General features: G+C 43.5%; 1 protein-coding gene across 6 annotated transcripts in view; it reads right to left on the minus strand.

The window, feature by feature from the left end:
- TLL2 (tolloid like 2) overlaps nt 1–12,775 on the minus strand; it is a 143,257-nt gene that overhangs the window by 99,610 nt on the left and 30,872 nt on the right. For all 6 annotated transcript variants that reach the window (XM_077125600.1, XM_077125599.1, XM_077125601.1 and 3 more), the window contains one exon: nt 9,729–9,839. In XM_077125600.1, coding sequence (XP_076981715.1) covers nt 9,729–9,744 — 16 coding nt within the window. In that variant the 5' untranslated portion in view covers nt 9,745–9,839. The remainder of the gene's footprint in view (nt 1–9,728; nt 9,840–12,775) is intronic.

A 12,775-nucleotide genomic window follows, 5' to 3' on the forward strand; every position in this document is an offset into this window, starting at 1 on the left:
GAATGTGCTCTTTCCTCCCTGCCCACCTCCCCCACTCCCCACCCCCAAGTCCAAAAACGCATAGGCCTTCTCGCAGAAGGGTGCTGAGTTCTGTTTTGCTGCCACATTCTCTGGCAACTCCCATGGCCGGGCACTGGGCCTGCCTGAAATGGAGGGAAATAGAGCTCTCTCCATCCCTAGCACAAAATGAGGCTAATTTTAACAGCACTGTTAACCCAGGTGGTGTCCCACAGCCAGCAGCTGTGCTGAGTAAGAAAGCGTCACAAGCACTTGTCAGTTGCAAGGTCAAACCATTTGCTTTCTCTGGGCCTTCAAATCTTCCCCTGCTGAATCGGGACTTTGAATGGAGGGATAACTGGAAGAGAAGCTTGGAAGGAAGGGAAGGTGGGGTGTAAACAGACACATAGCTTTTGTCTGGAGGAGAAAAGAGGCGAGGAAGCCTGGGTAAGTGGGTGTAGAGAAGGTGTGGCCTGCAAAGTCAGACTAAGGAATGTCCCTGAGAAGCAATAGTGAGCCACTGAATGGTTTTGAGGACAGTGGTTGCAAAGTCAGAGCCAGCAAAATAATCTGGAAGTGGGGCAAGGAAAGTGAAACTAGAAGCAGGATGAGTGGGCTCTTCAGCCAATCAGGGCACAAAGTCTTGGCCCAGAAAGAGTCCAGCCTACTTTCCAAATAACTGCAGAGGATGGAGGACACACACCTCCGTTGGTCTCTCTTCCTTCCAGTTGGCAATGTGGCGGACAGGCCAGTGCAGTGGTGGGCACAGCAGCCTGGGAGGCGGGGGAGACTGGGCCCTCGTCCTGTTCTGCCACTGAATGGATTTGGGACGTTGGCACATCTAGGGAATGAGGCAGTCTAGGTCCCCTCAAGGGCAACCAGTACCATTTCCTTCTGCAGCCAGGAAAGCAGCTCCGAGTACACAGGCCTGGAGGGCGGCACGATGGGTTTTTGGAGCCTGCCCATCCCCCCACCCCCACCCCACCCCACCCCCGTCCCTCTCCCCATCTGCCACCCACCTCCAGACAGGCAGGGGCTCATACCAGAGCTTGGAATTTAGGGAACAGATATTTAAGAACACAACCTTTCACACGTTTTGAAGTGGGAAGAGGGGGGCAAAGGGGTGGTTCCTTTTTAATTTCATTTTTTTTAAAAATCAAAGCAAATGTTTGAAGGCCTAGGAACAAAGTTGCTCACGGCAGCATTGTTTCTTATCGAAAACAGAGAAAAGAAGTAAGAAAACAGAGAAAAACTGGGGGTCAACTTGATGCCCATCTATGAGGGGAGGGTTAGATAAATCATGGCAGAGCTGCACACTGGCCCGCTTCTGCCACTAAAACAGTAGGACTGACCACAGTGCACTGCCTGAAAAGATACCCATGATGTATTGTTGAGTGCAAAGCACAAGTTTCATGAGAGCACGGCAAAGAAAATCCCTTCTCTGTTTCTAAAAAGATGTATACTCACTCACACCACCCAAGCCCATTAGGGCTAGAAAGAATCTAGCAAACAGATAATGATGGTGTTCTCTGGGGTTGGGAAAACAGGGAATTTTCACTTTCTGCTTTATGTAATTTTTATTTTTTTTAACAACCAGCAGGATTAGTTTAATCAGAAAAAAACAATTAAAAAACATCCCGTTCTGAAAATAAAAGAACTATTCTAGATAAATGCAAAGCACTATTGGTCCTCAGAGAAAAGCAATAAGGATAAAAATCACTTTACCATAAAAGCACACAAAACCCACTTCCCACCCCCACACACATGCACCCACGCGGAGCTTGCAAAAGAGGAAATGCTGGCACGTGTCTTCAGGGGTTCCATACCCGAGCCCCCGCATTTACTCCAGCACATAGCATATCTCCCCCACTCTCCGTTTTAACCTTACGTTCTCCCAGGGTAGTGTTCTCTCTGCAAATGAGGCAAGGAGCAGGAGGCAGAGAAGCAACGCTGACAGTGATTGAGCATACGTGAAGTGGCAGGCACTGTGTTAAACGACTTTCCACATGTTTTCTCTTTCCTTCTCATAACCTCTGAGGTAAGGATTATTTCTATTCCCATCTGACAGATGAAGAGACTGAGGTCCAGCTCAAAGATTCACGGTGACTGTGATGGTGACCAGCGCTCTAACTGTCCTGCTGGGAGCAAAGTTCTCTTGGAGCTCTTGATCTCCTCTTAGGCCCCTGGGAGATGGCCTCAGTACTTCCCAACAATCTCAGCCTACCTCTTCCTTCTTTCCTTCATATCAGTATGGGCCAGGACCTTCCGGGTGGAGGTGCTGGTCCATGTCCTGGGAATCCACAGCTGAATATGACACACGCCATCAGCTTACGGGGCAGAAGGAAAGAGAAGACAGGCACTCACGTTCGTAGACCGTAAGGCTGACCAAGTCCACCTTGACGGAGTGCCATGAGGGAGGCAGAGGAAGGGCTGGCTGGGCTTCCCTTCACTGCAGCATCCTCAGACAAACTTCCTGGCAGGCAACTGGCCTCACTAGGAGCGGGGCATACAACTGGCATGGTAGATCTCCACTGCCCAGCCTCTCTGTGGGGTTTCTCACACAGCATTTACCAAGCCTGGGCCCCCGAGCTGTGCCTTGACTGGCACCCTAAGGATAGCAGATAGCGGCAAATACGAGCATTCACAATGGTGGACAGGGGTCATCTGACTGCTGGGCAGGCCCAGAGGATATGATTGATGCCACAGGGAAACCCAGACCCAAAGCCTCATTGGTTCCTGCATGGACATCACTCCTGCATTCCAAATCAACAATGGACCCACATAGACTGTAAATTTGGTACAACCCCTTTGGAAAACTGGACAATAACTACCAAAGCTAAACTTACGTCTACCCTAGGACCCAGCAATTCCACTCTGGAGTATATGCCAAGTGGAAATGAGTGCTTTGTCCACTACAAGTTATGTAAAGAAATGTGAATAGTAGCTTTGTTTATAATAGCCCAAGCCTATAAGCTAAGGTACATTTATACATTAGAATACTACACAACAATGAAAAAGAACCAACTACTGCTGAGCCCAGTGTGGAAGAACTTCACAATCAGGAAGAGTGAAAGGAGACAAACACAAAATAATATATGTTGTATGTTCATTTACATGAAGTTCAAGAACAGGTAAAACGAATCTATGGTGATGGACGTCAGAATAGTGGTTACTTTAGGAGGTGGTCACTGGGGCTCTAGAGATGTTCCATTTCTCGGCACGAAGGTCTGAGTTAAGGTTTTGTGGGCGTGTACATATGTAAAAGTATGTATACTTCTCTATTTTTAAAGTGACAGCTCAAGAAAACAGCTTAAAAGTATTTTAACAACATAATGTCAATTTCTCTAGGTCTCCAGGTAAGAATTGGAGAAAAAATATGATTAGATGTTCCCTTTGGGTGTAGTATTATGCAAATAATTTCCATAACTCCATTTAAAATTGTAATGTGCTTTTTTTTTTTAAGATTTCTGCATTTTACTCTTTGCAAATTCCATCTTAAAACACATGCACACACACATACAAAGGAAAAAAGATTATTTGGTCTGGAACCTAAATTTTTTGTAGCAGATAATTTAACTCAACCTATCTGTATAGCTCATTTGAACAATTGAAACACAGGAGCCCAGAATAAGAAAGAGGTCCTTTAATCCTGTATAGTTTAATGTCATGCCTGGATACATCCTAGAGTATAGTAAGCAGACAATCAAAAACTATTGGCAAAGTCCCTTGAGGGATGAGAGAAAAGATATGGAACTATTAAACTTTACCATCAGGGAATCCCCTGATACTGTGTCAAACATTAGGGACACCCAAATCAGTAGGCCAAGCCCTTGATCTTGAGGCTTACTCTTGTGAAGCTTATGTAGGTGGTGGAGAAGCTACCTAGAGGTATGCCTAAGAGTTACTTCTGGAGGACCTCCTTTGTTGCTCAGATGTGACCTCACTCTCGCTAAGCCCAGCTCTGAAAGTGAAATCATTGCCCTCCACCGTACATGGGACATGACATCCAGGGTGAAAGTCTCCTTGGGAACATGGGAGATGACTCCCAGGGATGAGTCTGGCCCTGGTACCGTGGGGTCAACTATTCCATCCTGACCAAAAGAGGGAAAAGAAGTGTAATAAATAAAGTATCAGTGGCAGAGGAAGTTTAAGTAGAGTTGAGAGGCTACTCTGGAGGTTGCTTTTTTGCAAGCTTCAGTTAGACATTGTTACCTATCATAACCTGCCAAACCCCAACCAGGACCATTCCTGCCAATCCTAAAGAACACCGAGGGCAACATACAAGATTCCACAAGGGTTCCATGCACAAGAGTAACTTTCCAGAAACCTACAACCTCTAGATGGGTCCCTGGACCAGATAAGTCCTGAAACCTAGAGGGCCCAGCCTCTCTAGAATATCAGATAGTTTCATCTCCCTACCCCATATTATTGACAGACTCTTCCAACATGAAAAAATTAGAATGGCCATACCCAAACACCCCTAAAGAGAGGGGTAGAAGATCAAAGGTGATGGTGGAGTTATACAGAGAAGATAGAATTTAATAAATGAATATGATACTGAATCATGAAATTGTTATTTCTTTTAGTCTCCAGTATCTCAGAGCAGCTAAAAGTAAAAACCTAAAACTGTGGAACTGTAACCCATTCCAAACTCTGAAATATGTTCTACAACTAATTGTGATGCTCTGTTTTGAAATTTATTGCATTTTTGTATATATGTCATTTTTTACAAAAAAGAAAAAGAAGTAGATTGTGATGATAAAAAAAAAATTTATGACTTCTAGCCTACTGTGCTCTGGAGCAGCTAGAAGGAAAAATCTTAGAGGATCCTATGGTAGCCCATGACAAATTCTGGGATTTACCATGTAACTACTTGTTGAAGAGTGCTTTGAAAATTATTGCTTCTTTCTTACTTTGCTTTGTATATATGTTATATTATATAATAAAACAGTTAAAAAATAAACATAAAAAACAGAATACAAAAACCTGACATTGCTGTCATAGGAGGAATGGGAGCAAGAGTAGATCTAGATTTCACTGGTCCTAAAGATTTTACAAATTACAAATTCAAACTTTGGTTTGAAAGTGGATATTTGTTTAAAATGATAAAGAAATCAAACAAACAACAAATTTTAAGAAGCTGTCAATACCACAATCATTATAAAATCCCCCCCCAAAAAGCACATAATTATGTTCTTATTTAATGATCTGACACATCTCTATAAAGCCTTTTTCCTACCTTTTTTTGCTGCATTCATATATATGTAGAGAGAGAGAGAGAAATCTTCACACCCATACAGTCCATACATGGTATACGGTCAATGGCTCACAATATCATCACATAGTTGTGTATTCATCACCATGACCATTTTTAGAACATTTGCATCACTCCAGAAAAAGAAAAAACTCATACATCCCATACCCCTTACCCCTCTCTCTCATTGACACCAGCATTTCAATCTCCCCAAGTTTTTACTCTTTATTCCCCTCCTATTATTTATTTATTTATTATCCTTATTTTTTTACTCATCTGTCCATACCCTGGATAAAGGAAGCATCAGACACAAGGTTTTCACAATCACACAGTCACACTGTAACAGCTATGTAGTTATATAATCATCTTCACGAATCAAAGCTACTGGAACACAGCTCAACAGTTTCAGGTATTTCTCTTCAGCCACTCCAAAACACCATAAACTAAAAAGAGATATCTACATAACGCTTAAGAATAACCTGCAGGATAGGTAACCATTTGATTCTGAAATCTCTCAGCCACTGAAATTTTTATTTTGTCTCATTTCTCTCTTCTCCATTCTGGTCAGAAAGGCTTTCTCAATCCCATGATGCCAGGTCCAGGCTTATCCTGGGAGTCCTGTCCCATGCTGCCAGGGAGATTTATACCCCTGAGAGTCATGTCCCATGTAGGGAGGAGGGCAGTGAGTTCAACTGCCAGCTTGGCTTAGAGTGAGAGGCAACAAAAGAGGTTCTCTGGAGGTGACTCTTAGGCATAATTATAAGTAGGCTTAGCTTCTCTTTTTCAGGGATAAGTTTAATAGGGGTGAACCCCAAGATTGAGGGCTCAGTCTACTGATTTGGTTCCCCTTACTGCTTATGAGAAATATCAGGAATTCCCCAAATGAGGAAGTTGATTATTTCTTCCTTTCTCCTCCGTGTCCCAAGGGCACTTTGCAAATACTTTTTTTATTCCCTGACCAAATTACTCTGGGATACATCAGGGCATCACACTAACCTGTACAAACCAACAAGACCTCAAGCCCTATTCAAGATTCCATGTACTTATAGCGTTCAACTAAACTGACCCAAAATATAAATTTTGCACCAAATAAACATCTCTCTCTTTGGTCTCACACAGATATTGAAATTTTAAAATATGGGGACCATATCATCTTTTACCCTCCATTCTGATTTACTTTAGTCCTATCCAGATCAGCTCTCTTTATATTTCTAGTTGAAGTCTGATCACTTTTTCCACTTTTTTAACAGTTGCTGTGTTGAGTACTGCTGACTTTCACGGCTTCAGAGCTCTAACTCTGAGTCTCTGGTGTCACATAAATACCTGTAGTTTCTGGGAATGACCAGTTATACACAAACAGCTCAGTATCTCAGAATTTAGAACTAACAGTTACAACTCCTGAATATATGTGACTGCTGTAAGAGCTTACAATCTATGACCTTTTCCAATAAGACCCAACCTAATAATCCATGTTCTCGACTTCCATTCACTGAGTTTTTGTTATAGTTAGTTAATACAAGCGAGGCATGATACTATTTGTCTTTTTGTTTCTTACATTTCATTCAACATACAGTCCTTCAAGTTCATTCACCTACTTGCCTGCCTCACAACTTCATTCCTTCTTGCAGTCACTCAGTAGTCAGTTGTAGGGAGCACCATAGTTCCCCCTTCCTCCCCTCACTCTTTGCACCCTTAGGCCACCTCCATCCATTGAGAATCAACACTGCCACCATAAACACCTGTGCACAAATGCCCATTCGTGTCCCCACTGTCAGCTCCTCCAGCTAGATACCTGGCAATGGGGCTGCAGGATCACACGGCAGCCCTACCTCTAGCTCCTGTGGAGCCCCCACACTCCCTCCAGGGGCTGCCCTCTCAGCTTCCCTCCCAACAGTGAATGGGTACATCTCTTCCTCCTCATTTTCTCTAGCACTTGTTTCTCTCTGTTCATGTTAAACAGTTTTATTCACATATCATACAATCCAACTTAAATAAATAGACATGCCTTCACCACCATAATCTATATGAAGTCATTTTGTAATAGACTTTTCAAACCATACATATGCAGTCTCAAAAATTCTTAAAAATGAAAATCACAGAACCAGAAATTGAAAAGAAGTTCTAAAGTGCCTGTTTGCTCCTCCCACCACCCAGTCACCAGCAGTGGGGTCTCCTTGACCTCCTGATGACCTTTGCCCTCTTGCTCTCCCCTCAGCCACAACCCCAGAATGGCCTGGTCCCTACAGCTGGGCTAAGTCCACAGGCACATTCCCAGCTCTCCAGAGAATGAGGAAATCAGTCAGTGGACAAGCAGGAGGGCAGAAAACCTCCTCTGGGGGGACCTTTACCCTATTTCCCAACAACTCCCCTTCCTGCCCCACAAAGGAGCCCTCCCTCTTTCAAGCATCACCTCCCTCAGAAGCCTTTCTGACTGCCCCTGAATCGTGACCCCCATCCTTCTTGGCACCCCCACTGCCCCTTACTTCCCAGGACTGAATTCTGGTAATTCCTCAGCATTTCTTTTGGTTTCTCCATTGATTTTCTACACTAACCTGTGAGTCTTTGAGAAGAGAGACCTCAATTTAAACCTTCTCAGGACTTCACACAGGGCCTGGCACCAAGTGGGCACTCAGTAAATGTTCCAGTGAATGAATGAATGGAGCCACAGCCAGATACCTGAGTACAATGTATTCTCCTCCCTCCCTTCCAAGGGGACAAGAGATCTCAGGGCCTTTTGTGCCAGGATATGCAGAAATGAAGAGTCACTGAACCAACTCTAGCAGAGCATTGAGAGATGCTCCCAGATGCCACCAAGTGCATCAGCAGCCTGGGGGGAGGGGCTGCCTGATACTCCACCACCAGCAGCAGCAAACAGTATGGTGAGGCTGTCCAAGCACTCCCTGGTATCTGGCCAGGAACCCAGCATCCTCAGGGCAGCTGATGACTGAGGAGAGGAGAGAAAGAGGGGACTTCACCAAGGCACCCCCAAGTCAAAGCTGGGCAAGTCACATGCCTATTCAGAATCTTTAGGCAGTCCCCCTGCAGCCCACAGGTCGTTAGCGTGATAGGCAAGTCTTTTGTGGTCTGGCCTCAGCCAAACTTTCCAGGCTCTTCTCCCAGTACAACTACCCCGGAGAGCCACCCTCTTAGGACCAACACCTTGCCTCTGTTCTACAAATAAAAAGAGTCCCTCTCGTAGTCCCTGACTTTGCACACAACTTTTCCTGTGCCTGAAATGCCCTTTCCCCCATCTTCACTTCAGGAACTTCTACTCACCCTTCAAGACACTATTCAAGAATGTCCACCCTCATGATGGTGGACATTTTTTGGCTCCCCCATGTAGGATCCTCTGTTCACTCTTCTCTCTGCTCTTGGTTCTTTATGGCACTTGCCATTAGGAACTACAGTTTACCTGTTTACATTTCATTTGCATCCCACAAGGCAATTAAATACCAACCATTCCTTGAGAACTTGCTCTGTGCAGGCCTTGGGTTAGCCCGTTACCCTCAGGTAATCTTCCCAACACTCTATGGAGTGAATGTCAGTTTCACCTCCATTTTACAAAGAGGAAAACTGAACTTTGGAGTTGTTTGAGAGTTTTCCATGCCTTAAGCCTGTCTGCGGATGTCAAAGTTCTTCCTGAAGGCAGGGATCATATCTTATTCTTCTTTCCCTCACCAGCACAGCCCATGATAAGTGCCAAATAAAAGGCTGGCCAGAAGGAAAGGGGAGGAGGAGGAAGGAAAGGGGAATGGGAAGGAAGGTCCTGGTAGGTAGAAACAGCATAGCTCAAGCATGTTTGAACTTCAGTCACCAAATAACACGCTACAGTCAGCTGCCCCTGGTCCATCAGCCCCTGTGTTCAGCTCCCTTGAGCTACTCCTGAGGTTGGTGATTTCTTAATGATGACACATCTGATCCCAACAGGCAGGGAAGTGAGGAGAACTCATGGTCAAGTGTAATGGGACCAGTCCCAGGGTTGGAAAGGGAAAATGTAGCCAGAATCAGTCTTCTGATTGGCCTTGCCTCCGGACCCAGGGGATATTCTCCTGGGTGTCAGTCAAACAAGCCGACAATACCCCCTGAGCAAACGTCTCACAGGGCTGGCATTATTAGCATCATCATCAGACATGTGCGACATGAAGCCAGCCAAGAGTTCTCTCCAGTGTGGGATGTGATAGACCCTGAGGTCAGAGCCTTGGGAGCCAACACTAAGCTCAAGTCTGAACCCTCTGAGCTAAAACCTGAACACTGATAAAAGAAGCAAATGGAGATTTACTAAGTAAGGATCAGAAAACTTGGAGAGTCCAGCTCAGCAGCCTCTGGTGGAGAAGGAGAGGCGGACCCTCGGATTTTCCACAGCCCGGTGGGCGTTGGACCAACAGGTCAGATTCCAGGGGTTTTGATCCACATCTGCCTCTGTTGGAATCCCTGACCCCCCCCATCCAGGGCAGTGGGACAGGAATGCTGTACTTACCTGTGCTGTGTCCCATTTCCTCCACTGGCTGCTTATTCCAGTCTCTGTCCTTATCAATGTGAAATAACTTCAGGTCATCTTCATCTAAGGCAATGTCTCCCCAAAATACAGCTAGGAAGAAAAAAAATATGTGGATCAATTTAAGTTGGAACCAAGAAAATGGACTTACTAATGCCCCCAAAGGACACTGAAGGTTGGGTAGCAAACTCTAGAAAAACAGTCCATCAAATAAAATCTCTCACTGAGCCTAAAGGATAGGGCTGGTAAAGAGAGAGTGACAGGGATGAGTCCTACCCTGACACCGTGGGATCAACAATTCCATCCTGACCAAAAGAGGAAGAAGAAGTATAAATAATAAAGCATCAGTGGCTGAGAGAGTGCAAATAGAGTCGAGAGGCTACTCTGGAGGTCACTCTTACTCAAGCTTCAGTTAGACATTGATACGTATCATAACTTGTCAAACCCCAACCAAAACCATTCCTGTCAATCCTAAAGAACACCTAGGGCAATTTATAAGGTTCCACAAAGTTCCATGCATTCAAGTAAATTTCCAGAAACCTACCACCTCAAGATGGGTCCCTGGACCAGAGAAGTCCTGAAACTTACAGAACCCAGTCTCTCCAGAAGATCAGCTAGTTCCATCTTCCTATCCCATATTATTGACAGCCCCTTCCAACATGAAAAAGTTAGAATGGCGATAGCTCAAATACCCCTAAAGAGTGGGAAAAAGATCAAAGGTGGTGGTGGAGTTATACAGAGAAGGCAGGGTTTAACAAACAAATACGAATGCTGAATCATTAAACTGATATTTCTTTTAGTCTCCAGTATCTTAGAGCAGCTAGAAGTAAAAACCTAAAATTGTGGAATTGTAACCCATACCAAACTCTGAAATCTGTTCTACAACTAATTGTTGTGCTGTGCTTTGAAATTTATTGCTTTTTTCTATATATGTTATTTTTCACAGAAAAGAAAAAAAAGTCGGTGGTGATGATAAAAAAAAAATATGTATTCCTTCTAGCCTCCTATATTCTGGAGCAGCTAGAAGGAAAAATCTGAGATGATCATATGGGAGCCCATGACAAACTCCGGGACCTGTCCTGTAACTACTTGTTGAAGAGTGCTTTGAAAACTATTGCTTTTTTCTTTCTTTGCTTTGTATATATGTTATATTATACAATAAAAAAAGTTTAAAGAAGAAAGAAAGACAGAAAAAGGGAGAATAGATAATAACTGTGCATCAAGACCACAGGGCTGGGGACCCAACTGCTGTGACAATCAAAGTCCTCAGTCTGTAACGTATTTTAAAAGGTCACCCTAGCTTAATCTACCTGTAGGCCACTCCAAGCAAAACCACCACAGAAATACAGCAATTTCTCTTTTTCAAGGTCCTCAGAATAAGAAAGAAAAATCATCATGTGATAAATTATATAATTGTTCACAACATTTGCTGCTCTTCCCTGGGGAAAATTATATTTCCCTGCCCCACAGATGTCAGGATTAGTCACGTGCTCTTCTGGTCCCAGAACCTGTGAGAAGGAGCTTCAGGACTAGTGCAGCATTCACCATGTCCTCTTTTCCCTTTCCAAGAAGACAAGCAATGATCCAGATAGGGGCAATCCCATCATCCTAAATTCTGGAGTGAAGACAATGAGGAACAGAGGTGTGGCCAGTCTGGACAGACATGCTGCCTGGATGAGGGAAAATGTTTGTGCAAGCCTCTGAGGGTCAGAGGGGTTTGTAACTGGAGCACAGCCTCTTTATCCTGACTGATACAGAAATCGGTATCAGAAGTGACATGCTCCTATAGCAAAAAAGCTATTGGCAGAGGGAGCAAAGGTTAAAATATATTCGGTAGATGGAAATACTAGCAGTCAATGAGAGGGAGGGGTAAGGGGTATGGTATGTATGAGTTTTCTTTTTTTCATTTTTCTGGAGTGATGCAAGTGTTCTAAGAAATAATCATGGTAATGAATATACAAGTATGTGATGATATTGTGAGTCATTGATTATATACTGAGAATGGAATGTTCATCTGTTAAGAATGCTTGTGTTTGTATGTTGTTATGTTCTGTCAATAAAGAGAAAAAAGTAATCTATTGGCTTTTGGCCAGGCCGATAGGTGGCTAGGAAATTGTAATGGAGGGATGGCAAGAGGTGCGCTCTGTGTTATGCAGTGACTAATTTAGCATAAGCATTGCCTGTGTTAACCTGGAAAGCAGATGATGAACTGAGGGAGCTTATGGCTTAAGTAAAGAGACTGGGAGTCAGAATGTTTGTAGCATGTCTTGGGTGCCATTAGCTGTGCTTGACAAGGCACTGCAAGAAAAGACATGGGCTTGAAAAAGAATCAGAAATTTGTAAGAGGGAATGAAAAGGAATAAAAGAGTCTGGAGTCTGGGGGACTTGGAGATTTGGAAGAGGAAATTGATTCTCATCATTAAACAATAAAGGAAAATTGATGTCTTTTTTGTAACAAAGACTGATTCGCCGGCTTTGTGTTATGAAGAAATGAGAACTCTCAAACATTGCTAGTGGGAATATAAAATGGTACAGCCCCTATAGAAAACAGTTTGGCAGTTTCTTAAAAAAGTAAGCATAAACTTATCATAAGACCCAGCAATTCCAATCTCAGATATCTTCCCAAGAGAAATTAAAACCTATGTCCACACAAAGAAATGTATTCCAATGTTTATAGCAGCATTATTTATAATAACCTCAAAGTGGAAACAATCTAAATGTCCATAACAGGTAAATGGATAAACAAAGCATGGTATGTCCTTACAATAGAATATTAGTCAGCAACTAAAAGGTAACAAACCACTGACACATGCCACAACATACATGAACCACAAAAAAAGTCATGCCGAGAAAGAAGCGAGATGCAAAAGACTACAAGAGCATGATTCCATTTATATGAAATGTCTAGAAAGTCAAATTTATAGAAATCAAAAGCAGGTTGGTTCATGATAATCTGAGGCTGGGGATGGAAGCAATGATTAACTGCAAATGGGCGCAAGGGAACTTTTTGGGGTGCAGGAAGTGTTTTA

This window comes from Tamandua tetradactyla, chromosome 13 (assembly GCF_023851605.1).
Source record: "Tamandua tetradactyla isolate mTamTet1 chromosome 13, mTamTet1.pri, whole genome shotgun sequence".
NCBI lineage: Eukaryota > Metazoa > Chordata > Mammalia > Pilosa > Myrmecophagidae > Tamandua > Tamandua tetradactyla.